The sequence below is a fragment of the Equus quagga genome, chromosome 7 (assembly GCF_021613505.1).
Source record: "Equus quagga isolate Etosha38 chromosome 7, UCLA_HA_Equagga_1.0, whole genome shotgun sequence".
NCBI lineage: Eukaryota > Metazoa > Chordata > Mammalia > Perissodactyla > Equidae > Equus > Equus quagga.
In genome coordinates, this window is record NC_060273.1 from 43,485,437 (window position 1) to 43,511,208 (window position 25,772).

The 25,772-nt window shown below is 51.3% G+C and overlaps 3 protein-coding genes and 2 non-coding genes across 8 annotated transcripts in view; 4 read left to right on the plus strand and 1 right to left on the minus strand.

Annotated features, from left to right (window-relative positions):
* The window catches only part of TRIM52 (tripartite motif containing 52), a 30,155-nt gene extending 21,728 nt beyond the window's left edge, over nt 1–8,427 (plus strand). The window contains 1 exon segment of the mRNA XM_046667757.1: nt 7,901–8,427. Coding sequence (XP_046523713.1) covers nt 7,901–8,427 — 527 coding nt within the window.
* A 91-nt stretch (nt 8,428–8,518) lies between these two features.
* RACK1 (receptor for activated C kinase 1) lies at nt 8,519–13,312 on the plus strand. Its single transcript, XM_046665673.1, has 8 exons — nt 8,519–8,737; nt 9,828–9,999; nt 10,543–10,690; nt 10,939–11,034; nt 11,458–11,568; nt 11,997–12,137; nt 12,708–12,818; nt 13,200–13,312. The coding sequence occupies exons 1-8, from the start codon at nt 8,629–8,631 to the stop codon at nt 13,263–13,265; spliced, it is 954 nt and encodes a 317-aa protein (XP_046521629.1). The 5' UTR covers nt 8,519–8,628; the 3' UTR covers nt 13,266–13,312.
* On the plus strand, nt 8,983–9,050 carry LOC124243138 (small nucleolar RNA SNORD95). The gene has a single exon (XR_006889633.1). It is a non-coding gene; the product is annotated as a small nucleolar RNA SNORD95 (small nucleolar RNA).
* Nucleotides 10,303–10,381, plus strand: LOC124243132 (small nucleolar RNA SNORD96 family). Its single transcript, XR_006889627.1, has one exon. It is a non-coding gene; the product is annotated as a small nucleolar RNA SNORD96 family (small nucleolar RNA).
* A 1,202-nt stretch (nt 13,313–14,514) lies between the features above and the next one.
* Nucleotides 14,515–25,403, minus strand: TRIM41 (tripartite motif containing 41). 4 transcript variants are annotated; one of them, XM_046665667.1, is made up of 6 exons: nt 23,240–25,403; nt 19,510–19,605; nt 17,462–17,725; nt 16,887–16,909; nt 16,559–16,791; nt 14,515–16,130 (listed from the first exon to the last, which is right to left on the minus strand). In XM_046665667.1, the coding sequence occupies exons 1-6, from the start codon at nt 24,050–24,052 to the stop codon at nt 15,526–15,528; spliced, it is 2,034 nt and encodes a 677-aa protein (XP_046521623.1). In that variant the 5' UTR covers nt 24,053–25,403; the 3' UTR covers nt 14,515–15,525. The 4 variants fall into 4 exon arrangements, with proteins under 4 accessions (XP_046521623.1, XP_046521624.1, XP_046521626.1 ...); XM_046665668.1 differs by having other exon boundaries at nt 17,462–17,692; nt 23,240–25,401; XM_046665670.1 differs by having other exon boundaries at nt 16,559–16,686; nt 23,240–25,400.
* Nucleotides 25,404–25,772: the final 369 nt, after the last annotated feature.

Sequence of the window (25,772 nt, forward strand, 5' to 3'; positions counted from 1 at the left end):
GGTGATATGTTCTTGACTTTGTTCTTAAAACGAGCTGTGGTAGCTTTGGGGAAGAGTGTGTTTCACGCTGATGTTCCGTCCTCACTGGAAGAACTTCGAGAGGAGTTTATGGAACTCAAAGTCTGATTGTTTTGATTAGAAACTTCCAGATAAATACTCTACAGAAATTTGGATATAAAACGTCTATACAGATGAGAAGGCTTTTCATTTGTTATTCCCTTTTCTTCTTACATCTTAACTAATTTATTTTTCGTTGTTTGTATATCTAGCTGTGGGGAGAAAACAGCGGGAGAGTGTTGTTAAAGCTGCCTGTGTTCTGTTGCTTCTTCTATACTACCCAGGAAATAAAAGTTAAAGCTTAATAATGACATGGTTATCACATCACCTGAATAAATTTTTGCCTTCCAAAATTACCATTGCTTTGATTAATTTTGGTCATGATACGTAATTTTGAAATTTTAAATAACACTAAAAGAGAGAGAACATAAGATTTTTAGCTATATGAAAAGAAGAGGTGTGGGTTACAAAAACGTTGAAAAAAACTGGTATATCCATACCCTCCAGATGCTCATGTTTATTGAATGTCTTTCCTACTAGGTTCAGCTATTGACTGCTGTATCACAAGTCAGACTGTTTAAACTTGCTCCTCTCTCCTCCTATGGCTATACCCTGGACCTCATCTTCACACAGACTTGCTACACATCTGACATCCTCAACTGCAACTGCACTAGGACCTAAGCACTTAGCCTTCTAGTGCAGTTAAACACACTCCAGTTATATCTGTCCTTCAGCTTTGTGGAGACCACTGTTCCATTGACTCCTAATTTTTTTTGCTTCCCAATTCATCAGACACTTGCTAGCCTTACTTACTATCCTACTGAGCCTGGACCTCAAGATTAGTCTTGGCATGAAGAACTGATCCATACTGTGGTCTAGACCAGGTTTTCTCCACCTCAGCACTATTGACATTTTGAGTGGGATAATTCTTTGTTGGGGGCGGGTGTCCTGTGCATCGTAGGATGCCTAGCAGCATCCAGGGACTGTACCCACTAGATGTAAGTAGCACCCCTCCACCATTTGTGACAACTACAAACGTCTCCACTCTTTGCCAAATGTCAGGAGAGGGAGGGGTGCAAAATCATCCCAGGTTGAGAACCGCTAAGCTAGACTCAGGAAAAATGGTCATATACACAAACATGCCATTACCAGCCTCACTTAAGCTGTAGCCAGTGGCATACATGTTGAGTGGAAGAATAGCCTCACTTAGCTGGAACTTTATTAAATGTAGCCTTAGCATCAGTAGATTAATTGACATGACCCCCCCACCCCCCCCCCCCAGTGTGCAGGTGGCAGGGTCAGCAAGCCTTTTTTAAACAGTAGAGCTGCCTACATCACTGCCATTTGGCCAAACAAGGACTATGACAGACAAAGCAGTATATGAAATCAAGATGCAGAAACGATGAGTAATAAAAGGCATTCATTTCAGCTACTCCTCAGTTTCAGCAGGGCCGTAGGGCAGTTGTTTTTTGTTTTGTTTTTTAAGTATTATGCAGAACTTATACATAAGACCAGAGCCTGTCTGCTCCTGTCAGAATGCAGGTGGCCCTGGGCTGATACATGTAACATCAGCTCCTAAAGCACTTCCTTAAAACCTAAGGCGCCTCTGCCATGCTTCCTGAAACCTTCATAGGACCTATAGATTCTATGCTATTTCCCACTTTCAGCCCCTGACCCCCTCTGAGTTATCTTATAACTGATGTTATTACAAATATTTATTGACTGTTAAAATGGAATTACAAAAAGGGGGAGACAGGGACACTAATCCTCTAGACCAGGCCTGAAAGGACTTTGTGAAACAACGGAAGTGTTCTAAGTCTGTGCTGTCCAATACGGTAGGTGCCACTAGCTACATCTGACTTTTGAGCTCTTGAGATGTGGCTAGCGCAACTCAGAAACCAAATTTTTAATTGTATTTAATTTTCATTCATTTTAAATAGTCTCATATGGCTAGTGGTTAGCAAATCATACTGAACCATACAGTTCTATACAAAGAAGGCAGGTTGCATTCTGGTCTTCCCTAGGAGCCTCAGTCCAAAGCTAGTCCAAAGGGAAGATGACAAAGGAGAAGTTAGATAAGTTTCTTTTCCCAATCAGGAGAGGTAGGCCGTGAGGTGACGTTTTTAGGCATAAAAGGAGAAAATATTTAAAAGGCTTTCTTGTATTTTTAAAAATCTGACTAAAATGGCCTTGAGCCAGTTTCACTTGTGATCCGCGAGGATCACAGGTGGGAGATGTGACAAGGGAGAACTCTAATGGGAAGTACCTAAAAGCAAATTGTATTATACCCTTACCAAAAAGAACTAGGGCTGGGGCCTCAAAATACGAGAGAGATAAGTATAAATAAGGTTTTATTTGGCACTTGACTTTTTTTTTTTTAGGAAGATTAGCCCTGAGCTAACATCTACTGCCAATCCTCATCCTTTTGCTGAGGAAGACTGGCCCTGAGCTGACATCTGTGCCCATCTTCCTCTTGGGACGCCTGCCACAGCATGGCTTGATGAGCAGTGCCATGTCTGCACCCAGGATCCAAACCGGTGAACCCTGGGCCGCCGAAGGGAAACATGCACACTTAACCGCTGCGCCACTGGGCCAGCCCCAGCACTTGACTTTGAAAATGGGATGTGGGGCAAAAGCTACTATTAAAGCAGGTAAGTGGGTTCTTCCCTTTCTCCTTTCACACTAAATCCTGACAGGGAGGTAAAGAGGCCTTGGAGTCCTAGAAGGGAAAGCAGTTTGTGCTGTCAGTGTTAATAAGAGAAGAGGAAGAGAGAAGTTCTAGAAATAACAGGGCCAAAGAGGAGATTGTGAGAGCTAAAGGTGATAAATTTAACTTTTAATTATAGTCTCTGTCCACAAACCAGAATCGTCAGGGGTACAGCATGAGAATCCTGGGCTTGGAGAAATAGCTCATCTCTGCATGTGAGAAGTGTAGGGGGAGAGGCAGCAAGACTCCTGTTATCAGGAGACTGCAAAGAACGAAGGAAATGGTCCTCCGACTTACTGCTTTTCTGTCCCCCTCTCCCTGTCCCAAAGAAAGGCAGAAATGGATACCTCAGGGCTTTGAATTAGAACTAGCCTTAAAGAACAGGAAGGCTCGCTCCTCCATAGCTAGCCCACCTACTGAGGTTCACGCTTAAGCCTTTCTAGCCTTTTCCCCCATCCTAAAGGACTCAGATCCAGAGTTGGTCAGAGCCTGGTTGACAAAATTCCACTTGACACCAAGCAGGGCCCCACCAAAGAAAAAAGGGGATCCAGGTGGCCTGGAAGAGGATCCCTGGAAGTCACACTCCCTTTTTTGTCTGCCATTTCCTACACACATAGAATCCCCTCTTTCCCCCTACAGCAAAGGATAGAATTTCTCAGCAGACTCTGGCTATTTAACGCCAAGTGTGAGCGGGAAGGACTGCCCTCTCTTCAGCCCTTGTATCTTGTGGTGAGTTAGCCAACCTCACGTTTCCATTTCAACATATTCTCCCAACCCTAGTTCGTATGAAATTCTCTTCCCAGTATAAAGCTGGGAAAAGGCACCCTGAGTCACCTTTTGTTTTTCCCTACCACCTAATGCTGCTTTAAATCTTTTAACAAGAGTGCCGGAAGCTCGCCTTCTCCCGGCACTTCTTACAGGCCTTCCTGGACCTTGCGCATTTCCACAGCCTCTGCACATCTGCCGAAGCACCCAGGGCCTGGGGAATCCCACAGTCAGCCAAGGAAGACCTGACAGAATGCCTCAGCAGCTTTCTGGGGAACTGTTAGACTTCAGATTTCTGCCTAAGATGGACACTGAATCTTTATCAAGAGACTAAAACAAAAAGGCATGTGATTTCTTTGTAGGATCTGTTCCCAGCATTGATTGAATGCCACACACCCACCTGTCACTAGGAAGAATGGAACAGAACCTACAAGTATACTCCCACATTTCCAACTTTTTTTAGCATAATTCTTTAGGCCTCAATCATTAGAGAGCTTCTATACACAGAGCTCAATTCTAGACCCTGGAGTGAAGAAGGTGGGAGTAGCGGTCAGCGAGATGGGTTGGAATGTGTTCAACCCCTCACTCAAGGACATTGGTAAGTCCTCAGTCCCTCTCTTCACAGCACTTTCATGACCCTCCTAGAGAACCTCCTGTCCGGCTTCTGCTTTTCCTGTTTCTAGTCTTACTCCTCCAACCTAGCTTCCACTCTGACAATAAATGCCTTTTGGCAAAATCAAGTGTAGGCAGGAGAGGGATGAGATAATCCTAAAGAGACCACCCTAGGCTTCAGGACAAAATCCAGATTCCTTAGCAGTCAACTCCTTCTGACTAGGCCTCCCTGCCCACCTTGGGTTTCATTCTTACCTTCCTTCTTGAAACCATCCCTCCCAAACCTGTGCATGCACACCATTTGTACGCCTCCTCCCATGCTGACCCCTGCCTGGAATGCCCTCTCTTACTACTTGCCCTTAACTACCTAGACTGTGAGGCTGGCCACCAAGATTAGAATCTTCAACATGCCAAACCCTCTACCAGGTGCTGGGAATGCAACCTGTGAGCAGAAACAGACTAGTTCTTGTCCTTAGGGCACTCAGAGGAGAGCCCTGAGGGGACCAGTTGTGCTAGGAGAGCTTGAGAGCTTGAAATGAAGGAGCGTGGCCTACCCCTGAGGGTCACAGAGGGCTTCCCCATCTTGGCAACCTGAGCTGAGACCTGAAGGAAGCTTAGATTTAACTAAGAAAAGGAAGACAGGATGTGGTGGGCCTTCCAGGCAGAACAACAATGTGTGTGTTCTGTATGGGAGAGAACTGATGAATTGGAGGAGCAGGGGAGGGCCTGTGTAGCCGCAAAACACAGTATGGAGCATGCCAGAGCCAACCACACTGAATCTGCATCAGGACAGTAAAACGAAGGGAACTCACCCACCCCTGAGCTGGCAGTCAGCAGGCCCTCTGGTCCAGGCCACACACCTTTCCCTCAGCCCCTCCACTACCACCTACAATAGCCCTCACCCCTCCAGTCAAGGGAAGACCTGTCTCACCTCCTAAATGCTGGCAATAGGGGATGGAGCTTCTGCTCCGGAGAAGAAGGGGTCATGAGGCTCTGGCAGGGAAACCCGAGGGGATCTTTCCAGCTGGGTGGGTCCTTGTGGGCTCCCTCCAGAAAGGGAATGGTGAGACAAACTTCCTTAGAAGAGCCTCTCCAATTTCTTCCTTGGGCTTCTTACCTTGTGTGGAATGAGGGGGTGAGGGGAAAGGGGGCAGCTCAGGGGCTCAGAGGAAAAGTGGGTCAGACCCAGTTGAACTCTGGGTCAGGAGCAGAGGTCCCAGACCAGGGCGGGTTCTGCCTACAGGGTGCGAGGGGGCGGGAAGTTCGCTGGAAGAGGCTCTGCGGGGGCTGGCCCCGTGGCCGAGTGGTTAAGTTCGTGCACTGGCTGCAGGCGGCCCAGCGTTTCGTTTGTTCCAATCCTGGGTGCTGACATGGCACTGTTCATCAAACCACGCTGAGACAGCGTCCCACATGCCACAAGTAGAAGGACCCACAACGAAGAATATACAACTATGTACGGGGGGGGGGGGGGGGGGCGCCCCTTTGGGAAGAAAAAGGGAAAAACAAAGTCTTTAAAGATTTTATTTTCCTTTTTTTCTCCCCAAAGCCCCCTGGTACATAGTTGTACATTCTTCGTTGTGGGTCCTTCTAGTTGTGGCATGTGGGATGCCGCCTCAGCGTGGTCTGACGAGCAGTGCCATGTCCGCGCCCAGGATTCGAACCAACGAAACACTGGGCCGCCTACAGCGGAGCGCCCGAACCCAACCACTCGGCCACGGGGCCAGCCCAGAAAAACAAAGTCTTTAAAAAAAAAAAAAAAGAAGAGGAGGCTCTGCGGAGAGTCTCACCCTAAGGCTGGGTGGGGGCCGCGAGCAGGCTTCCACCTCTGTGAGGTCGGACGAGACGCCCTGGGTGAGAAGGAAGAGGCCAGAAGGCCCGACCCAGCCAGCACAGGTAGATTTCGTTGTGGGAGGCGCGCGGCTGACTCTCAGACGCATTCCACAGCTTAGGGATGTCACCCCGCTAGAAGGGGTCGGGCTCCCTTTGCTGACGGAGAGTCCTCCCCAGGAGGAGTGAGGAGTCCAGCTGGGACCCTGACCCGGGCCAGGTGGAGACCTGTATGCCTAGACGGAGCCGCCGGGGGCCCTGAGGGAAGCAGGTGTGCATGGGGCTCAACGACAGCTGGGGCTGAGCGGGAAAGGCGGCCCCTTTCGGGGATGCATGCCCGTCCCCGCCCCTCTCTACACCCGAGGTGGTCCTCAGTGTCGGGGCGGCACCTCCCTCCGCTCAAGATTGTCCTTCAGTGGCATTGTGGCCCATCGGCATCACCTCCAGGACAGGGGAGACCGGGGGTGGTTGGAGGAAAACTGAGAAGTGGAAAGCCTGAATCCGGCAGGGTCTGGTGGCCGGGGCAGTCCACTGCATTCCATGTCTCCCTCCCCTCCGCTGGCATCGCCGTCGCGGTCCTGGTGGGCTCCAGAGCAAAATTCGAATTCTCACCCCAAAGGAGGGGGCACTGCTAGAACCGTCTTACAGAGTAAGAGACGGTCGCGGGGAAGGGCACCTTCCGCGGCCTCGGCCTCGGGAGGCGGGGCGGCCAGGGGCGTGGCTACCCGGGAACGCCAGCCTCTGGAACGGGCCGGCGGTCCAGAAGGTCCCATCCGGAGGGAGCCGGAGGCCCTACCTCACGGATGCTGATTCCACAGGGGCTCCCTGGGCAATGTTCAAGAAACAGAGCTGGGCGAGGTTTCCCGAGGGGGGGAAATGTAATAATGTGACTGAAAGTCGATGTCTTTGGGGAGAGGACGTAGGGGATGGAGGAAGGAGAGCTCTTAAGGGTAGAGAAGTGCTCTGCGCACCCAGGGCCAGCCAGGAAAGCCCTGGCGCGGCCGCTCCAGTCCACACCCTGACGCGCGGAGTCGCTCAGCTTTCCATTTGTGCCAAGAGCCCAGGGGGCTCAGGCACGACCAGAGTCGTGGGCAGCGAGCTTGATGCTGGGGTGGGTGAAGGTAGGGGGTCCCCAAGACCACAGGAGAAACAAGACACGTGGGTCGAGTCGACTTCAGTGTTGGAAAAGCTAAAGGACAGCCAGTTGGGGTTGCCAAAGAGGCAAGCGGCGTCCACTGCTGGGACCCCTGAAGGAGGCGTCAGGCTGGGGAGGAGAGCCGGGACAGCGCCCTGAGGAGCCGAGGTCCTTCCCCGAGCCTACGAGGCCATCTGCCAACCGCCTCCACTTCCTTCTCACTGTCCGTCCTCAGCGCCTCCAACGCTCTAGCTCGGGACCTCTGCACTGCCTCCTCTCTGAGTGAAATCCCCCATCCCTGCCCTCTGACTAGAACATTCTCCATACCCACGGGGCGCTCTCCCGCATCTCTTTCGAGTCCTTGTTCCCCCCGCCAGCGAATGTACACTCCAAAAACGCAGGTGCCGACTGTCTTGTTCGCAGCAGGTGCTCCCGCAGCCGCGCGCGTTTACTGCCCGGCATTGCTCCGGGGCGCGCCCGAACTTCCCCGTAACTCGCTCAGTCTCCGCAGCGCCACGCGCGAAGGCATCGTTCCACAGACGAGAGCCTAGGGCCAACACGGCCTGCAAGCAGAGGACTGAGGGGTACGAGGGCTCGCCCTTTATTCCGCGCGGCCGCCGGCGGTGCCTGTCACCCTGATCTGGCCGCTCCCTCTCAGACACCGCGGGCGCTGCCGGCCCAGCCTCTCGGGCGGGGAGCTCGCGCGCTCCCGGCCTCCCGGCCCGCGGCCGCCCGGGTGCTCAGGCCCGGGGCCCCGCACGCGGAGGCACGTCCTCCCGGGCCGCTCCGTCCCTGAGGGCGCTCCGCGCAGCCCACAGGCCGCCTTCTCTCCCGTCCCCCGCCGGCCTTCCGCTCCGGCACTCAGGCGCCTCCGTCCGGCCCCGCGAAGCCCCTCCGGGCACGGCGTGCCTCGGCCGGTGTCAGGCAGAAGCCTCGGGAGGGACGGCAGCGCTGCGCGGCGTCGGTCCTGGCTGAGGACTTCACCCGGGCGCTGTGTACTGGAAAAGCCGCAGGCCGTCTTTCCCGCCGCGGACCCCGCCACTCGCGGCTGCGGCTCGGGGCCAAGCTCGCCCTCAGTGGCCGGAGCTCCGGCGGAAGGCGGGCGCGCGCTGCGCCGCGTAGGGCCGCGGCAGCCGGCCGAGCCTATGGGAGCGCGCCGGCACGGCCCCGCCTCCGCTTCGTGGACGTCGCGCTGCAATCAACGTTTGAGGTGCCGTTTCGAGCCCTCGGGCGTGTTGATTTCGGAATGTATTTGTACAGCGCTGCCCAGTTCTGTTGCGTGGCGGAGGGGACCCTGTGGTCGTGTTATTTCGCCTCGTCCTAGGCAAGACACGGCAGCGCCATCTTGAGCGGGAGTGACCCATAGGGGTCGCCATTTTGCTCGAGCGGGCGGGTATATCCGGTTCCGGTTGGAGGCGGTCTCTCTTTTCCTCGGCGGGGCCGCGGCGGCAGCGGCCGTGGTGCTGGTGTCTGACTATCCGGTTCCATCCTCGTCGCTGCGGCGACACCCGCACCCGCCGCCGCCATGACCGAACAGATGACCCTTCGTGGCACCCTCAAGGGCCACAACGGCTGGGTAACCCAGATCGCTACCACCCCGCAGTTCCCAGACATGATACTGTCGGCCTCGCGAGGTAGGGCTGAGGTGTGGGGCGGAGGATCGGGGAAGAAGGGAGTTGCGCGCGCCGCGGGCTGGGCTAGTGGCGCGCGAGTTGGCGACCCGGAAAACTCCGTCCGGGGCTGAGTGGGGCACGCACCCTTGCCTATCCCACAGCCCAGGCGAGCCCGTGGCTGCCGGGAGGGTGGCGGCGTGGGCCCCCTTGCTCTCTGCCCGTCTGCGTGCAGGTGGGGCTCGGCGTGGGCCAGAAGCCGGGCGGGCGCGGCGGTGATGCACCCAACATGCCATCTGAGCGCCCGTGCTGAGACCCAGAGGCTGTTTCTGAGCCGCCGCCCGCCGTCGCGGCGGGGCCGTGGGGGCGCCGGTCTGCCTCAGCCCTCCTGCCCCGCTCTTCCTTCTCGGGCTGGTGCACCGACTGCGTCTGCGCCACAGCGTTCGGTGGCCAGAGGCTGGGATCGCCTGGGACTTAAGAGCTTGCTGAGTGGTGCACGTGTCAGTGACGGCGTCCGAGTGCGGCGTGTGGAGCGACTTTCTAAACTGAGTGCTCTGGCGGCCCTCGGCCCTGGTCGCCACAGCTGCTGCTTGTGCAGCAGACCTCAGATGAGTCTCGAAATAGATGTCGAATTGGTCAGGATGTCAGAAAGGGGAATCCAAGAGCTTGGGTGAAGTTCTGTTCACCTTAACTTCTCATGGTACCGCTTAGGTCTACTCCCCTGTTTATTCTTTTTTTTGTTTTTGTTTTGAGGAAGATTAGCCCTGAGCTAACGTCCATGCCCATCTCACTCTACTTTGTATGTGGGATGCTGCCACAGCATGGCTTGAGCGGTGGGTAGGTCTACACCCAGGATCTGAACCTGCGAAGCAGTGTGTGCACCTTAACAGCTGGGCCATCTGGTCAGCCCTGCCTCTTATTCCTGAGCAGTGAGTCACGTGGCCTTGGCTAGTAACTGCTCACAAAGCCTGCATTTCCCCTTCCCACCTAAGTGTCCTTAACTTGTCTTGTAAATCCACTGGTGACTTGGAGGCATCCTGGATTAGCCCGTAGGTGAGCAAGTGGGCTGCAAAGTTCCTCAGTGGCTTTCCTTTTCTGTTTTACTTTTCCTTAGACAAGACCATCATCATGTGGAAGCTGACCAGGGATGAGACCAACTACGGCATCCCACAGCGTGCTCTTCGAGGTCACTCCCACTTTGTTAGTGACGTGGTCATCTCTTCAGATGGCCAGTTTGCCCTCTCAGGCTCCTGGGATGGAACCCTTCGCCTCTGGGATCTCACAACGCAAGTAGCTGCTCACTTAGTTCTAGGGCCTTGGGGAAAACCGGGGCAGAAATGAGGTAGCTGTTGGGAAGTGGTTTTCTAGCGGTGACCAGGTCCGCTGAGGGCACTGTAAGGTGCAGAATACCTGGAGAAGTGGTTGGCGTGGTTTGGCCTCCCTCCTTGTTGCTCTTGAGGAGTGATGTAGCATTCTTGAGCAGTGGTCTGGTGAGCAGTTTTGTCAGATAACTGCACTTGGGAACAGGTGACAGTTTGAACCTGTTTTATCTTGGGAGTTCAGTCTTCGGATGATCGGGTATAATGGAGGATCCTGGTGATGACAGACGACATTGTCAGCCAATCCCCACGTGGGAATGAGGACATGTCCTGCAATTCTGAAGGGATTCTCTGCCATTGTTCTCAGCCAAACCCCTGCTGTGATCAGAGCCATGACTAGGGTTTTGTGAGTAATGCAGCTCTGCTGGGACAGGAAAAAGGCCAGGGAAACAGTCTGACTGGAAGAATGTTTGCAAACTGTCTGGAGAGTGACCAAGTTCTCCTCCTCAGGGGCACCACCACACGCCGATTTGTGGGCCATACCAAGGATGTGCTGAGTGTGGCATTCTCCTCTGACAACCGGCAGATTGTCTCTGGCTCCCGAGATAAAACCATCAAGCTATGGAATACTCTGGGTGTATGCAAATACACTGTCCAGGTAAAGTGAAGGCACATGCAGAGAGCACGTTGAAGGTTCTCTTCCACTTTCCTTAACCTTGGCCTTATGTGGTGATTTCAAGCCTCATCTGGAATCTAAAGGGGTTGTGTTGATCTTCAAGGTTTGGGTTCTAGGGATATGAATGCAAGGCTGTCAACATGTATCCCATGTAACGTAGGGGAGGGGTGGGGGTCTAGACTTTTATGAGACAAGACAGTTTTGCCTTGTGTCCTTTCCGTTCTCTGTAGGATGAGAGCCACTCGGAGTGGGTGTCTTGTGTCCGCTTCTCACCCAACAGTAGCAATCCCATCATTGTCTCCTGTGGCTGGGACAAGCTAGTCAAGGTGAGTTTGGAGCAGGGGTGTGGGCCTTTACCAGCTGGAATATGTTCCTGCTGCCTCCCAGGTGGTCAGAGGCCAGAGGCTCCAACTTTGAAAGCTTTGTCCCTCAGTTGACATTTTTCCTCTTGCTGTTTTCTCACTACAGGCCATTAGTGTTTGACATTTTGTTTGAAGTAGCTAATTGATGAACCCAGAGTCCCTTGTAAGGCAAAACACATAGCATTTGTTACCTGTTTTATTTCTAACGGCTTTCAAGTGGCCAAGACAAATTCTTTAACCTTTTTGTTACTGATAGAATAAAAAAATGGCTACCCTATCCAGGAATGCTTTTAAAAAGTGTGTCATGCCTTTTCCATTAAGCTTGAGCTCTGCTGACCCTGGCTGCTCCATTAGCCGGGTTCTTTACCTATGACCCCCTAAATTTAGGTGTGGAATTTGGCAAACTGCAAGCTGAAGACCAATCACATCGGCCACACAGGCTACCTGAACACTGTCACTGTCTCTCCGGATGGATCCCTCTGTGCTTCTGGAGGCAAGGTATTCAGAGGCCAGGAGCCTCCTGCTCAATGGGGGACAGTGTCTTAGAAAGGATACTTAACACAATAGCATTCCAAGAATAAGTGTTTCTAAAGATCACTTTCTGAAGATGACATAGATGAGGCAGTGTTTCAGGGACAGGAGTTTCTTCTGTAAAGCTTGTTTCTTGAAGCTAGCGAGCTTATGATCCTGTTTTTTCAGAACTCAGTGGTATATTTAGAAGTTGTCAGAGACCTTTGGTGGGGTTGGTGAGGTCATGCATTGAAGGAAAGGTTAACAGAGATAAGTATTGGTACTTGAGTTGTCAGCTTTTGGCAAGTTCAGCATACGAGAGGGAAGTTAAACAACTAAGACAGAATCTTGACACAGGTGGGGTTCACATCTGGAAGAGATCACGTCACCCTGACTCACCTTCCCTGTTTGCTCAGGATGGCCAGGCCATGCTTTGGGATTTAAATGAAGGCAAGCACCTTTACACACTAGATGGTGGGGACATCATCAACGCCTTGTGCTTCAGTCCCAATCGCTACTGGCTCTGTGCTGCCACAGGCCCCAGCATCAAGATCTGGGTGAGTGTGGGCTACAGTTGGGACCAAGTACCTAGCTGCACTCTGCCAGACGTGGCATTGTGATTTCCCAAGTGTGTCATCTGACTCACTGCTGGGATTTGAGCTTCCTGAACAACTGCTAGCTGTCAGACTGTCCTTGGAGACTCAGGAGAAGCGGGTTAAAAGTTGCTGAGATTGGGATTTGCAATGATGGGAAAGCTTTGCCTTCTTGAAAGGGATGACCGATTGTAACAACTTAACCCACACTCAGCAAAATTGACATTTTGGTCTGGATAATTCTTTGTGGGGGGGGTGAGGGGTGGGTAGGTGTATTTTAGAATGTATAGCAGCATCCCTGGCCTCTGCTCCCCACTAGATTCCTGTAGCAAACTCCCTTTCCCTTAGTGACAACCAAAAATGACTCTAGGCATTGCCAGATGTCCTTCAGGGGATGAAAAATCTTTCTCTGTTGGGAATCACCGAGTGCAAAGCGGCTTTTGAAAGGGGACATGCTTGTCTTGAGGTTTAAGTGTCAGTGGCATTAAAGTGTAAAGTGTTGCGTGTCCTTACTCACGTTTTGCCTTTCCCCAGGACTTGGAGGGCAAGATCATTGTAGATGAACTGAAGCAGGAAGTTATCAGTACCAGCAGCAAGGCAGAGCCACCCCAGTGCACTTCTCTTGCCTGGTCTGCTGATGGCCAGGTAAGAGTGTCTGTCTTTGGGTGCCTCAGCTTCTACCTTCTCTCTCTCCTTTCTGTTCTTAGTGTGTCTTGTGTGCCAATGACAAGATGAGCCAAGTTGATTTGGGAGGACCTAGTTAGCTATGCCAGTGAACATAACAATATGTCTTCCTGCATCGGAAGGAAGATTGATCTGGAGGGCAGTGGTTATCTGTCTTCGATTAACACCCTGCCTGATTTGACCAGTTTATAAATGTATGAATCCTTACTACCAACTGTTACTAGCATAATCATCGCCCACAATTGGGTAGAGCGAGGATCTTAAAAGTATCTTTGTTACATCAGTGGGACTGTAGAGTTCCATGGCTCTGACCTGACTTACGCTGTCGTTTGTCCCTTGCAGACTCTGTTTGCTGGCTACACGGACAACCTGGTGAGAGTGTGGCAGGTGACCATCGGCACCCGCTAGAAATACATGGCAAGCTTTAGAAATAAAAAACTGGGTTTTAACTTTGAGAAAGTGTCTTTCTGTGATGAGCCAAAAAAGCCACTTCCTATGCTGTGCTGCTTATAGGTTAAAAAGTCTCTTCAGTTAAGATACTGACAAACTGGAAGCAAGGTGGTGAAAAAAATGGGCAGGTAAACAAGACTTAGGGGAGAAGAGATGTCATAGACTCCCTGTAGGGTTTGGGTGGCATCAGATGTGACATGGAACTTATACAGGGTAGGTTCCCCAACTTGCTTCATCACAATGTCCTATATTTCAGATACAGATTTTTAGGGCTTCCCTTAAATTGTTCTTGAGTGAATTCTTCTAGTTCTTGAGTGATTATTCCAAAGTGGTTGCAGTTGGTTTAGGTTCTTGGGTCCAACTCTCAACACAGAAGAAAGAACTGAAAAAACATGCATTTTGTAATGCCTTGAAAGGTAAGATTATAATTCAGACAACATTCTGAAACTCGCCAGGTTAGCATTGTCTACATCAAATTGGGGCTTTGGTTAAAAATGGAGAATTTTTTTTAAAACCCTTTAGGGCAAGGGAACTCTCACCAGAAGAATTGCTGCTTAATAACAGCAACTTTTGACTCCTTCCATAATGGGAAATTAAAAACTGTAGAATAGTCTGTAAGCATTCATAAATAGGATCACAGCTGGCTTTTTCTCACGGAGTGGCTAAATGACAAGCACAGTGTATTGGAGTGGTCTATATGTACCCTCCTTTTTCTCCTCCAACTCAACAGTGGTATTGAGGCCTCTCCCTGGCTTCAGCTTCAACTTTGTGGGACTTGAACTAGATAGAATCACACATAAAAAAGACTTTGGAAATGTAGTGTTCCCAGGTCCTGGACTTGAGAGCCATGAGTGTAGTGATTGTTGGGAAAACTGTCCTAAATCCTCACAGCAGTGATAGAAAGGAAGTGGAAAATGATTTTAAGTAGATTCTGAAGGGCATGGCAATAAAGAAAGTTGGTAGGATAGTCAAATAAGGGGAGAAGGGTAGGATTTGTACCTCAATCTGTTGAAACAGGATCATGCCTGCTAAGTGCTCACCAAGTGTGTGACAGGTACCAAGGACACATATTCGGGAAAGGTGCAATTAACCAGTTTTCTGGCATCTCATTTACTGAAGGGACTGGCTTAGTGCAGAAGAAATCAGATGCCTTCTAAGTTACATCCTCAAGCAGGTTCTGCTCATCTAAAGGAATGGACTCCACAAAAGCAGCAAATAAACCTTTTATTTCCACAACACAGTCCATCTTCCTTGTCCCTCTCCCTCAGGAACGTAAAACGACCTCAGCCATCAAAGCAGAGGACAAAAGCTGATAAGTGACAGAAGGCAAGGAGTTACTAGAAAAATAGATTATACCCAAGGCTGTCCTGGGGCATCCAAACCCCTGTGCCCAGGCCCCCAGTCAAGGCTTGCCACATGGAGGGAACTAAAAGACATGGAGAGAAACTGACAAACTCCACTGAGCATAAGGGCAAGGAGCTGGACAGTGAAAACACCTGGAGAGAGAGGATGGGTGAGCTTTGCTTCCGGATTGAGCATTGGAAAAAGGAGGGGGAGAAAATAATTTATTGGGTGATGTAATGGTATGTAGTTTCAATGATGTCCACTGTTCTAGACCTCTCAACTGAGGCTAAATTCTGGCCAGTCTATGGAGGTAGAAATTGGGGATGGAAGGAAAGTTTAGAATCCCTTCTACTTCCCCCCGAGAGTAAGACATTTCCCAGCTGTACCCTTTGCCCAGCCTGCCTCCCCAAAAAAGCTTCCAAATCCCTTGGCTAAAATTTGCACCAGAAAATGGAACTGCAGTGGGGGCTGTCATGAGTATTGCTCAAATCCTCCAGTCTCAGAACTGATGTGAAGGTTGAGGAGCAGGGGTGGGGAAAGGGAAGTTAGTAATGAAACTACAGTCTCCCCTCAGCCCCTACTCAAACTCAGACCCCTAGGCCCACAGGAAGGGATGACCAGGCAGCTGTTCTCTTCAGGGACCCATGCAGACCTGTTTGACACATAGTACGTAAGAGAAGGCCAAGCTGGCGGCCAGGAAGGTTCTTTAGGCTCCTAGAGATGCAGGGTCCTGGGGTCAAAAGAGGGGGCAGGAAGCAATGCAGTAACAGTGGGAGGAGCCTTTGAGCCCGCAAGCTTATGGGCCACCTTGAACCACCACCTGCCCCCACCCCCCCAGTGCTGACTAGAGAGGCTCCTGCGGGTGGCAGGCTGATCAAGGGCAGAGCTTGATGCGGGTGCCCTTGGAGAGCACGCGGAAGAAAGGGAAGACACGCTCGCCCAGGAAAGCAGCAGAGAATGTGTGCACGTGGGCCAGAGTCTCGGCGTTGTAGAAGCCCAGGCGCCCAGCCTCATAGTCCAGGTACACGCCAAAGCGTCTTGGTTTCTCACTTGGGCTCAGCAGTGTCTGCTCCGTTGAGCTCTGTGCCTGGTAGCGTTTACCGTTGGTGCCCACACACCACACTTCCCGCTGGAGCAGGGGCTGCTGGGGCAGGTGGAGCCGGCGGCGGCGATGATGATGGCGTGAGGAGGAGCTAGCATCCCCGCTGCCCACAGAGGACCCCCCAGAGCCCACCTTCTCCTTATGATGGGTCGATTCACGGGCAGCGCCCACCGCCCAGCCCCGCCGCCCGCCCACCTCTACCTCCCAGTAGTGCCGGCCAGAGCGGAAGCCCTGGGCCCCCAGTACACAGCAGTCGCCCGAGAAGCGCTTGGAATGGTCAGCAACCTCCTGCCGCCGCTCTGCCAGGCGGACCCCTCGGCAGTCAGGGGACAGCATCAGGGCCGGGTGAGCCGTGTCAGGGTCCAGTGTCAGGTCCACTTGGGAGAGGAGAGAACAGATATGCCAGGGCTGGAACGACTTAATCCATCAGCAGCGAATTCCAAGGTTCAGCCATTCCTGCTACCCTCCCTTTCACCTCCTTCCGCCCATCCAACCGTTCTCAGCTCCCTACCCCCTCCTAAAGGCCAGGCTCAAGTTCTTAACGGGCTCCACCTCTTTCTCCACTCTTGTTTCCAGGACACCAGACAGGTCTTCCCTCGGCCCTGGCTATTCTGGTCACCTCCCCACCCCCAGCACCTACCTGGGCTAGGACAAAAGCTACTCTTGCCTTGAAGCCCCAGGTGGCCTGCCTTTAGCCTGCTCCATCTCAGCACCCACTTTTCCCCCAGGGGCAAATTCCCTCAGAACCCAATCTCAGGTCTGTGAAGGGAAAGGCAAAGGAAGGTCTTACAGGTGACCTCCCTACCTCGGGCAGCCTGACAGAACATCCGGCTCATTTTCCTTACGATGGCGTCTGTCAGGAAGTCATGGCTATGAGGTTGACACGGGTCAGGGGACCAGATCTCGGGGGGCTGCAGCTGTACCTCTTCACACCTGGAGGAAGGGGACCGGGCAGGGGGTGGGACCATGATATTCCCAGAGGGCAGAGCAGAAACTGAGGGGAAGGAGAGGAGGATCCAGGAGGCAGAAACTTGGGTCCTGGGGAAGGAAGGAGAGGAGCGGGGTATCCAAGAGAGGCAGGGATGGGGAACCAAATGCCACTGGGTCACAACAGATAAAGGGTAGGAACACACCTATTGAAAGTCTCCTTGATGTCCTGGGAATAACAGAAACAAAAAAAGGGAGAGGGAAAAAGAGACAAAGAGAGAGTCAGCTGCACTGGGATGGCTCCTTTCTCCCAATCTGATTCCAGCCAGAGAAAGGAAGGACTGAACTTGAACAGGGAGGGAGAAAAAGCACCCTCAAGGGCTTCAACAAACGCGCATCCGTCTCAATCATTCCTATGCCTCAGCACGCCTAACTCTTCTCATCCTGTGAGCCCAGTAACAGAATTTTCAACCTCAGTGAAAGAATTTTCACAAGGGACTTGGTCATCTTTCGGGATGTCATTGTCAAAAATTCTTTCCTCAATTCTCATTTAAAACTTTCCTTCTCCAGCTCAATCTTGTTTCTTTTCACTAGGTATAATCATTGCACACACACCACATTCTGTCTCCAGCCTCAAAAAACCTTTTGGTCTTCAGGTTAAGTCATTGTGGGTTCCTCCCAAGGAGAAGAGAGGCAGCTCTGGACAGGTGTCTGGTAAGCAGTGCCTGACAGAGCAAGCACAGGGTGCTGGGGGGCAAACAGACAAGGAGGTACTGCTCACCTGGAGCAGCCGCAGGCCCCCTTGCTGGCTCCGTTCCTGGGCCTCGGCCAGCAGGCGGCTCAGCTGGGTAGCCTGCTCCGCGAGTCGGTTGGCTGCTGCTCCTGCTCGCCCCAGCTGGGCTTCGTGCATCTCTCGGAGGCGCCGCTCCAGCCCTGCTTGTTCTTCAGCCAGAAACCGTGTCAGCCGCCCAAACTCTGAGGCCACAGCTGCCAGCTCTGACTTCATCTGGCTCTGGGATGATGCAAAGGGGATGGTGGATACCACCTCAACACACAGAAACATAAACCTCTAGTTTTGCAACTGCTGCCCCTCAATCCAAGGCAAAGAAGCCCTATATCCCAAATGGAAAGAGGCTCCTGTTCCCTTCTCCACCTCTCAGCTTTACCAGGTACCACTCCCACACTCCTGGCACGATGGTCCTAAACTCTGCCTGTAACACTCATCTCCACCTGGGCTACTTAAGTTGACTACCTGACTCATTCTTCAGGTCTAACCTTAAATATTTCCTGAGAGAAGCCTGGCCTCCCTCTCCAGATCTAAATCAGGACTACTTGATCCTGATTTCATTGTACAAATAACACTGCATCTCCTCAAGGCAGCTATCTCAATCTGAAATGGTATGTTTATATTGGGGTACCTTTTAACCTTTCCCCCACTGCACCCTAAGCTGTTTGCCAGAGGATCCTCCGACCCTGGCACAGCACCACCCAGAGTAGGTGATTGGTAAGAATTTTTTGAAACCAATGAATAAAAAATTCAGGAATCAAGATAGGAAGTTAGGGTCCTGACTACACCACTAGTAACCTTGGGAAAGTCAGTGAATCCTTTTAGATCAGGAGTTGGCAAACTTTTTCTATAAGGGCCAGATAATATTTTACACTTTAAGGGCCAAGAGGCAAAATCAAGGATATTATGTTGGTACTTCTGTATATAATGAGAGAGAACTTCTGCCCACTCCCACCCCATTTGCCTGGGCTGAGCAATCCTGGATGGTAGGCACAATTTTCACCCAGATATCAGCTAGAGACATTCTTGGGACAAAGTAACAGGCCAGAGTGGGGAGGGAAGTCCAGCTGGCCAAGAAGGTGAAGGAAACAGTCAGTTTTAGTCTCTGTCCCAGTAACACTCAGATCCTGACAACCTCTCTGCACACCAGAAGTGCAAAAGTCTCAACTTGGGCAGCTGGCTGGCAGCAAGATAACTCCCCAACTCCCAGACTCAGATTCTACCACTCAGTCCTGGCAGGTGCCAGCAGCAGAGTCCCTAAGGGGTAGGTGGCAATGAATGAGTACGGGTCCTAGGAAGTGGCAAGCCCCAGCCACTGCCCAGGGCAGAAGGCATGGGAGGGACAGCAGAAGAAGTCGGACAGGAGGGATGTCCTGGTCTCTGAAGCTCAGTGCCAGGCCATTCCAGTGCCTGCTGGCCTTACATAAACAGGCAGAGGGGGACGGATGGGAATTAGGGAAAAAATATCTAAAAATACTCCTTGGAGAGGGTTAAGCAATAATGAAAAAAGGCTGAGAAACACTAGAAGATATATGAACTAGAAGATATTAGGCCTCTGCTATGCTAATATTTACTAATTGGTCCCCTCCACTAAACACCCTGGCTCCCTCTCTTGCCTAGGACTGCTCTGCCCACCACCAGCCATCTATTCTGGAACCTGGGGCTTCTCTGAGGGTTGCCACGTGGATCCTTCTTTGCCCATTTCTTCCCTCTGTGCTGTCTCGTGTGGTGGGCACAGCAGTGTGGGGCACCAGCTCTGGGGTTAGGTGTCCAGGGTGGTAAGCCTGCCTCTACAGCCTCGGGCCAAGCACCCAACCTCTCCAAGTCAGGCCTGTTTTCACTCCATTGTGAACAAAATAAACATACATATCCCCTGACCCACTAAGGTCCCTTTCTCTTCAAAACCCTAGGAAAGTAATGTCTCTCCCAGGCCTTGGCTGCCCCTCTCCCTTGGATTTAGTCACCATTTGCACAAGTGGGCAGCCCATCTTCCCTGCCCTGACCACAGAGCCAGTCAGCCCCTGCCAAGGACATTCACCCACCTTCAGCTCTGTCACCCGCCTCTCCTCCTTGGCCTTCATCTTCTGCACAGCCTCCAGGTGCTTCCTCAGTGGTTCTACATGTCCCTGCAGTTTGGCCTAAGGGAATGAAAAAAGGAAGGTTGGAGGCCTGGGCTGAGAGAGGGCCTTGCCCTCAGAGCTCCCTCCCCCATCCTCCCTGCAGTGGGTCAGGGCTCAAAGCCTGAGCCCCATCACAGGTATTAAATGAACATCACACTCCCTTCTTCCCCTTTCTTCTCTTCAGATGATGAGAAAGGCCTCCAACCCTCCGCCTGCACTCAGGTACAGAAGCTCTGGGTGTGTTCTCTAAAGGTAGGAGCCTGATGACTACGGAGCCCCACACTTAGAGTTGGGGTGGACCTTGCTTGAGCCACTTACTACACAAAGTCCTTCCATATGGATATTCCTGCCTATGGTCCCTTCCCCCTCATAAGCATTCTTCCTCATAACTTTCATCTCTAAATACTCTTTTGATGATTTTGTGCCTCTGCTAAAAATTCTTCAGTAGTTCTCCACCACCTACAAAATAGGAGGTTCTCACTGACCCTATATTTCTAGCCTCCTCTCCTACACCTACCCCTTCTACATAGACTTAGTTTTAGCCCCATAAAATTACTTGTCTTTTCCTGAGTATAATTCCATACCTTTATCCACACTGTTCCTTCTGCCTGAAATAGCCCTTTTCCTGGCACAAGGCATTTTTCCTTCAAAACCCAGCTACCTGACCATAGCCCTGATCCTTCCCATCCCCAACTTATTCTGTAATCCCAAGAAACATGAATACAACCTTTACAATACTTCTTCCCAGGCACTGTAATAATTTTCAAGTGTGCCTCCTCCAAGACACAGGGGCTCCTGGGGGCAGGGGCCTCACTTTACTTTTTTTAATTTCTATGCCTCTCTCTGCCCATCTGCTTTCTCTCTCACTCAATTACTTGCTAAATGGAAAACAAAAACTGTCTCCTCCTAAGGTTTTAACCTTCACAGCAAATAAGCACTTGGCTGTGTGTTCCAATCATCTGTAGCAGAATATTTTTCTCTGAAGGGCAGAGAGACCAGTAAGGGTGAGGTAAGCCCGACCTATCTGCTCTTTCTCTTTTTATCTCCTCTACCACTTCTGCCCTCTCCTTCCTTTTCCTTGAGTGGTAACACAGGGCAGAAGAGCTGAAACCTGCACTCCGACCTGAACCTAAACAGAGACCTGAAGCAAGCCATGCTTCCAGTTTCCTCATCTTAAAATGCGAATTGGGAATAAGAGAATCTACCTCATGGACAGTATGCATAGCACAGTGTCCAGCATGTAGCAAAAGATCAGCAAATGTAACCTAGTATTTCCTACCTAGGCCTAGGCTGTCAATGACAGCCTGATAATAACCCTTGACCTAAATAGGTTATTGACCCAGAGTACAAAAGGCAGTTGTTGCACAGGTAAGTGGCTGTAGAAAAAACTTACAGTAATAATAAGATTACAATCAACCCGTAAGATGAAAATAGCAAAAACTAATTTTGCCTTTTGATATTACTTCCTACTTTTCTCCAGTAGTGTCAATAATTTCAACTCTATTAATTCAGAATTTATGATGTTTAAATTTCCCACTTAGTATTTTTCCTAAATTGTTGACACAAAGTTCATTAAGCACATATCCAAATAGAGTACTATTTAAAAGAAATTTTCAAAGACCTTCAACTTTTTAGGAGCTTCATTTATAGATCATTCGTGGGTTATTACCTATTCAATAAACAAATATTTCTACAAAACAACACTGTGCCAAGCTAGTGCTAGTTAGTGTACATACTTGAAAGGAATAAACTACCTGCCTGTAAAGTAGCCTATAAGTTGGAAAGGGAATCACTTACATTAGTTCTACATAATAAAATTTATGTATTTACATTTGCTGATCAGTTAATGTCAGATGATTTGTGTCCATATGGCCTCCCCAAATTGCAGGGCTCTACTGGGGTGGCATGCAATAGATGTGGCTAACATAAATTAAAATCCAACTTCAGAAGCCATTCGGAAGAGTCCTGCAGGGGAGGGTGGAGGAGTAGTAGAATGCCCACAAATAGTCCACCCAAGGATCCAGCTAACAAACTGACTGCACACTGATGTTAACTAGGAACTAAGTTAATTAGGAACTGGCGGAGATAAAAGGGGAGGACTAAAGGAGCTCACCACCTCTCCTAATAATGTAGGGCCTAAAAGACAGGCGATGTTACCAATGCAGTGATTCCCATGCGAGGCCAGGCTTTCTAAAGATATTCTCCCTGCCTCTGATTCAGAATCTCTAGTGTACTTTTGAAAACCTCCCCTAATTATTGGGATAATCAGCCAGTTTTGGCAGTCACTGTGTAGAAGAAATAGTTACTTGTTATGAGGGGATGTAGGTTTGTCTTAGCTGTAGCACTCATAGATCCAGACGTGGTACTCTAAAATTTGGGTACTGATAATACCTAAATGAGGTTACCGTAGTAATCAAGAGAAGGTGCGGAAATACAAGTCATAAAACAAAAAAAGCTCTGTGCAGACCACATAGAAGAAGCTATCCTCTCCTCTTCCTGATCCCACTGCTTCAAACCCATCTGGGCCATCACTGAATTTTGTGCTGGCTGGTTATTTATGCTGGCTGTCTCACAGACAAATCTCCTTTACTTATGTCCAAAAAGAGTCAGGATCAGACGTAGGGCACAAGATATTAACCAAACTAGAATCAGACTCCAGGAAGAAAAGTCACATGTCAGAAAAGTCAAACTAACAACAGATATTCAAATGGTGGGGACAGTGTTAACAATATGGGCCAGGGGAGAAGGGGTCATAACCAAGTCCATCACTTACTAGTAGCCGTGTGGCCCTAAGTATATTACTTAAATCTTTCTGACTCTGTTTCCCAATCAGTAAAACGGGCACAGATACCATATCAAACTCACAGGGTTGTTTTCAGTTTTAAATGAGATAGTCCATAAAAAGTGCTTAGTAAAGTGCCTGGTGTACATAGTAAGTGTTTAGTAAATATTAACTTTTAATCCTGTAGAAATTAAAGTTCAAAGACTCTCAGAGACTTGCCTGAGTGAATTCAGAGCCAGGTGTTCTGACTTAAAAGCCTCTCCCTTTTTTCTGAATTCCCAGGAAGAGTAAAAGTTCTGGTCATTATATCAGACAGATGCAGATCCAACAAAAATCCTTGGGGAGAACCAAGCCCTATCTTGGGGTGGGTGGGAAACCCATTAGAAGGCAAGTGCAGAGCATTTGGGTCTGACGCTAGTAGTCATTTCTATGCTCTGGATACTCTAAGCCCTTTCTTGTTCTTTGAGGTCCCAAGTTCTCCCCATCTCCAGGGGTCTCAGTCAAGGAGAGACTTAAGACTAACCCACTGGAAAAAGAGACTGGTAGTAAAGCCCCAGGGGCATGTCACCTGCATGCCTCCACTTAGGGACAGTGGAAGTGTGAAACAGCAGTGGCTTTTCCCCAAAGATATGGCATCACCAGCTTTGCCCAATTTCCTTTGGGGAAGCCAGTCTTCCCTGGTCTTCTTCACTGTGTGTTTTGTCTGTGTACAGGATCCTTCTCACTCTAACCCACCTTAGTGCCAACAAGTCCTTAGATAAGAAAAATCAGCTCATCAGTACACGAGGTTCTTTGGGAGGAAGACGTTTCCTTTCCCAGCTCCTCTTACTTCCTCTCCACCCCGACTCAACTCCCTTCTACTTCTCTCACCTTGTACTCCTGCACCACCTCCTCCAGAGGCACCACGCTGTGCTGTTTGTGGCTCCTGGATTCTCGGCACACCACACAGATGGCTTCTTCATCCACCTCGCAGAAGAGCTTCAGGGCTTCCTGGTGTTTGGGGCAAATGCCCTGCTCGGTCCCCCGGCTCCCTCGACCAGGAGTTGGGTGCATCTGGCGAATCACCTGGACCATGTTGGCCAGCTGCAGGTTGGGGCGGAAGCTCCGCCTCGGAAAGCTCTTCCGGCACTGGGGGCAGGTGAAGCACCTCCGAGGGGCCGGAGGCGGGGGCAGTGGGGTGACGGGGTCTAGGTCGTCTTCCTCCTCCTCCTCCAGCACGTCCTCCTCGTCCTCCTCATCCTCCCCCCTCAGGTCCTCCTCCATGTCCCCCAAGTAGTAGTCCAGGTCTTCCTCCTCGTCCTCCTCCTCCCACACGTAGTCCATGTTGTCCCAGTTGGACCCGCCCATGCCACTGGTCCAGAACACACCCTCCTCTTCCTCCTCGCCGTCCTCCTCCATGTCACCCTCATAGTCTTCATCCCGCATAGGGGTGTCCCACCCCCCACCGGCCCCCACAGCTTCCACTTCCTCCTCCTCGCCGTCCTCCTCCTCCTCCTCCTCCCGGTCTAACTCATCCCTGTCCTCCTCATCCTCCCCTCCCCACAGCTGGGTCACACACACTCGGCAGAAGTTGTGCCCGCAGCCGATGGACACGGGGTCCGTGAAGTAATCCAGGCAGATGGCGCACACCGCCTCCTCCTGAAGGGTCTGCACGGGGTTGGGTGCCATGGCAACGGCAGCCATCTTAGTGTCCAGTCAGCCAGTGTAGATGGGCGGCGGGGGCGGGGGCGGGGGTCTCCCCCTCAGACGCCCTGACGACCCCGCCCCACCCCCAGCCCTGACTCTCCGCGCCTTGCCTCAAGCGCAGCCAGAGAGAGGTCCTCTCGACAACCCACCCCTCCACACACAGTTCCCTACTCCCAGACGATAACCGTGCCTCTGCGAGGGGAGGGGAAAAGCAGAGCGCTACTGCCAAGTCCCTCAGGTGGCCCTGAGTGCAAATCCGCCTCAACGCTCCCTTGGCCTCCTCATAAACCCCCGCCCCTCCCCACTTCCTGGCTCCGCCCCCTCACTTCCGGCCTCCCTCCCAACACTTCCGGCGCTTGCAAGCCACCAAGGCTCGCGGGTTCCCTCCGCGGTCGCGCTACGCCCCCTTTTCCCCCTCTGCCCCCACCGGGACCGTGGGCGACAGGAAGCGGCGAGGAGACGCTCTAGCAGGCACTTGGGAACAGGGCCGGAGGGCTAGAACGATGGAGGCCCACGTCTCTGTGATGCGGGGGAGCGGGGAACGCAGGCGAAACAGAAGGACCGGCCTCCCCCATCCCCTGCCACTGGGGACAAACTTCGGGAGACGGTGGAAGCGCTTGGCGGCCGTCCGCTCTCAGTGCTATGACCGCATCGGCCCCGCGCCATCCTACCGACCGGACACGGAGACCTGCAACAGCGACTCCCCGCAGCCCATGCCGGAAGCGGAGGGGCGGGTCCCCGTGAGCTCCCTGAAGTACTTCCGGCCCTTCCAGGGGAGGACTTTGTTGTTCGAGGACTCAGAGCGTCCCCCGGAGACGGGTCAGGGGGCGGGGCCGAGAACCTTCCCTCCTTCCCGCTCTAGTGGGCGTTTCCACGCTCGTTTTAGAAACTGCGGTCCGGTGGTTGTTGCATCGTTTAGATGAACTTTCCCAAGTGCCCATCAGTAGAGGAAGGGTGGCAGATCGTTACATGCACATTCACACATGGAGCACTCGAGCTGTACAGAGGGACTCCTCTTCAAGATGTGTTCTTAAGCGAAAAAGCAAGGTGCTGAACAGTGTGTAGAGGATACAACCATCTGTGGAAAGAGGGGAGGATGTTAAATGTATTTGATATGTCAACAATCCTGTTTTTACTCATGTAGAGTAAGGGTAATAGTTCCTGTCCAGAGGGTTTTGTGAAATTAGAGTTAATATCATGCAAAGCTATATAAGGTTAGCGACTTTATTAATATTATCGTCATCTGTCTGGAAGAATACTAGTAGCCGAGTTTCTCTGGGAAGGCTGAGGGTGCGGGGTAGGAAGGACGCTTTTTCGTATATGTCGTTTTGTACCTTTTGAATTTTGAACCAAGTCAATGTATTATCTTAAAAAAAAAAAAAACCAAACTCTTTCCAAGTGTCATCGATTCATTCGACACTTTCTGAGGTGCGCACCACGCGTGCTCTGCGCGCATAACCTGGAGTTCTGTCTTCGTGGACTCCCAGTCTAACAGCAGGGGCTCAAGTTGGATTTGTGGGGTTGATTTTCCTTGAGAGACTCTTACTCGGGATGTAGAACCCTCTTAGGAAAGGTGCCGCTGTGGTATCCAGAGCATCTCTGCGACATAGATTATTTGTGCGATAGAAGTAATACTCGATGCTTTAAAAACGTGACTCGTTTAATTAAAAAAAAAAAAAATGCGGGGGAAGTTACAGGACCGTGATTCATGTGCAGA

Coding starts and splice junctions, on each gene's coding strand:
- RACK1 (XM_046665673.1), top strand. CDS start 8,629: ATGACCGAACAGATGACCCTTCGTGGCACCCTCAAGGGCCACAACGGC. Junction 8,738..9,827: donor GATACTGTCGGCCTCGCGAG/GTAGGGCTGAGG, acceptor ACTTTTCCTTAG/ACAAGACCATCATCATGTGG. Junction 10,691..10,938: donor TATGCAAATACACTGTCCAG/GTAAAGTGAAGG, acceptor CGTTCTCTGTAG/GATGAGAGCCACTCGGAGTG.
- TRIM41 (XM_046665667.1), bottom strand. CDS start 24,052: ATGGCTGCCGTTGCCATGGCACCCAACCCCGTGCAGACCCTTCAGGAG. Junction 17,726..19,509: donor GGCGGGTGACAGAGCTGAAG/GTGGGTGAATGT, acceptor CTGTGTGTTGAG/GTGGTATCCACCATCCCCTT. Junction 16,792..16,886: donor ATCAAGGAGACTTTCAATAG/GTGTGTTCCTAC, acceptor TTCCTTCCCCAG/GACCCAAGTTTCTGCCTCCT.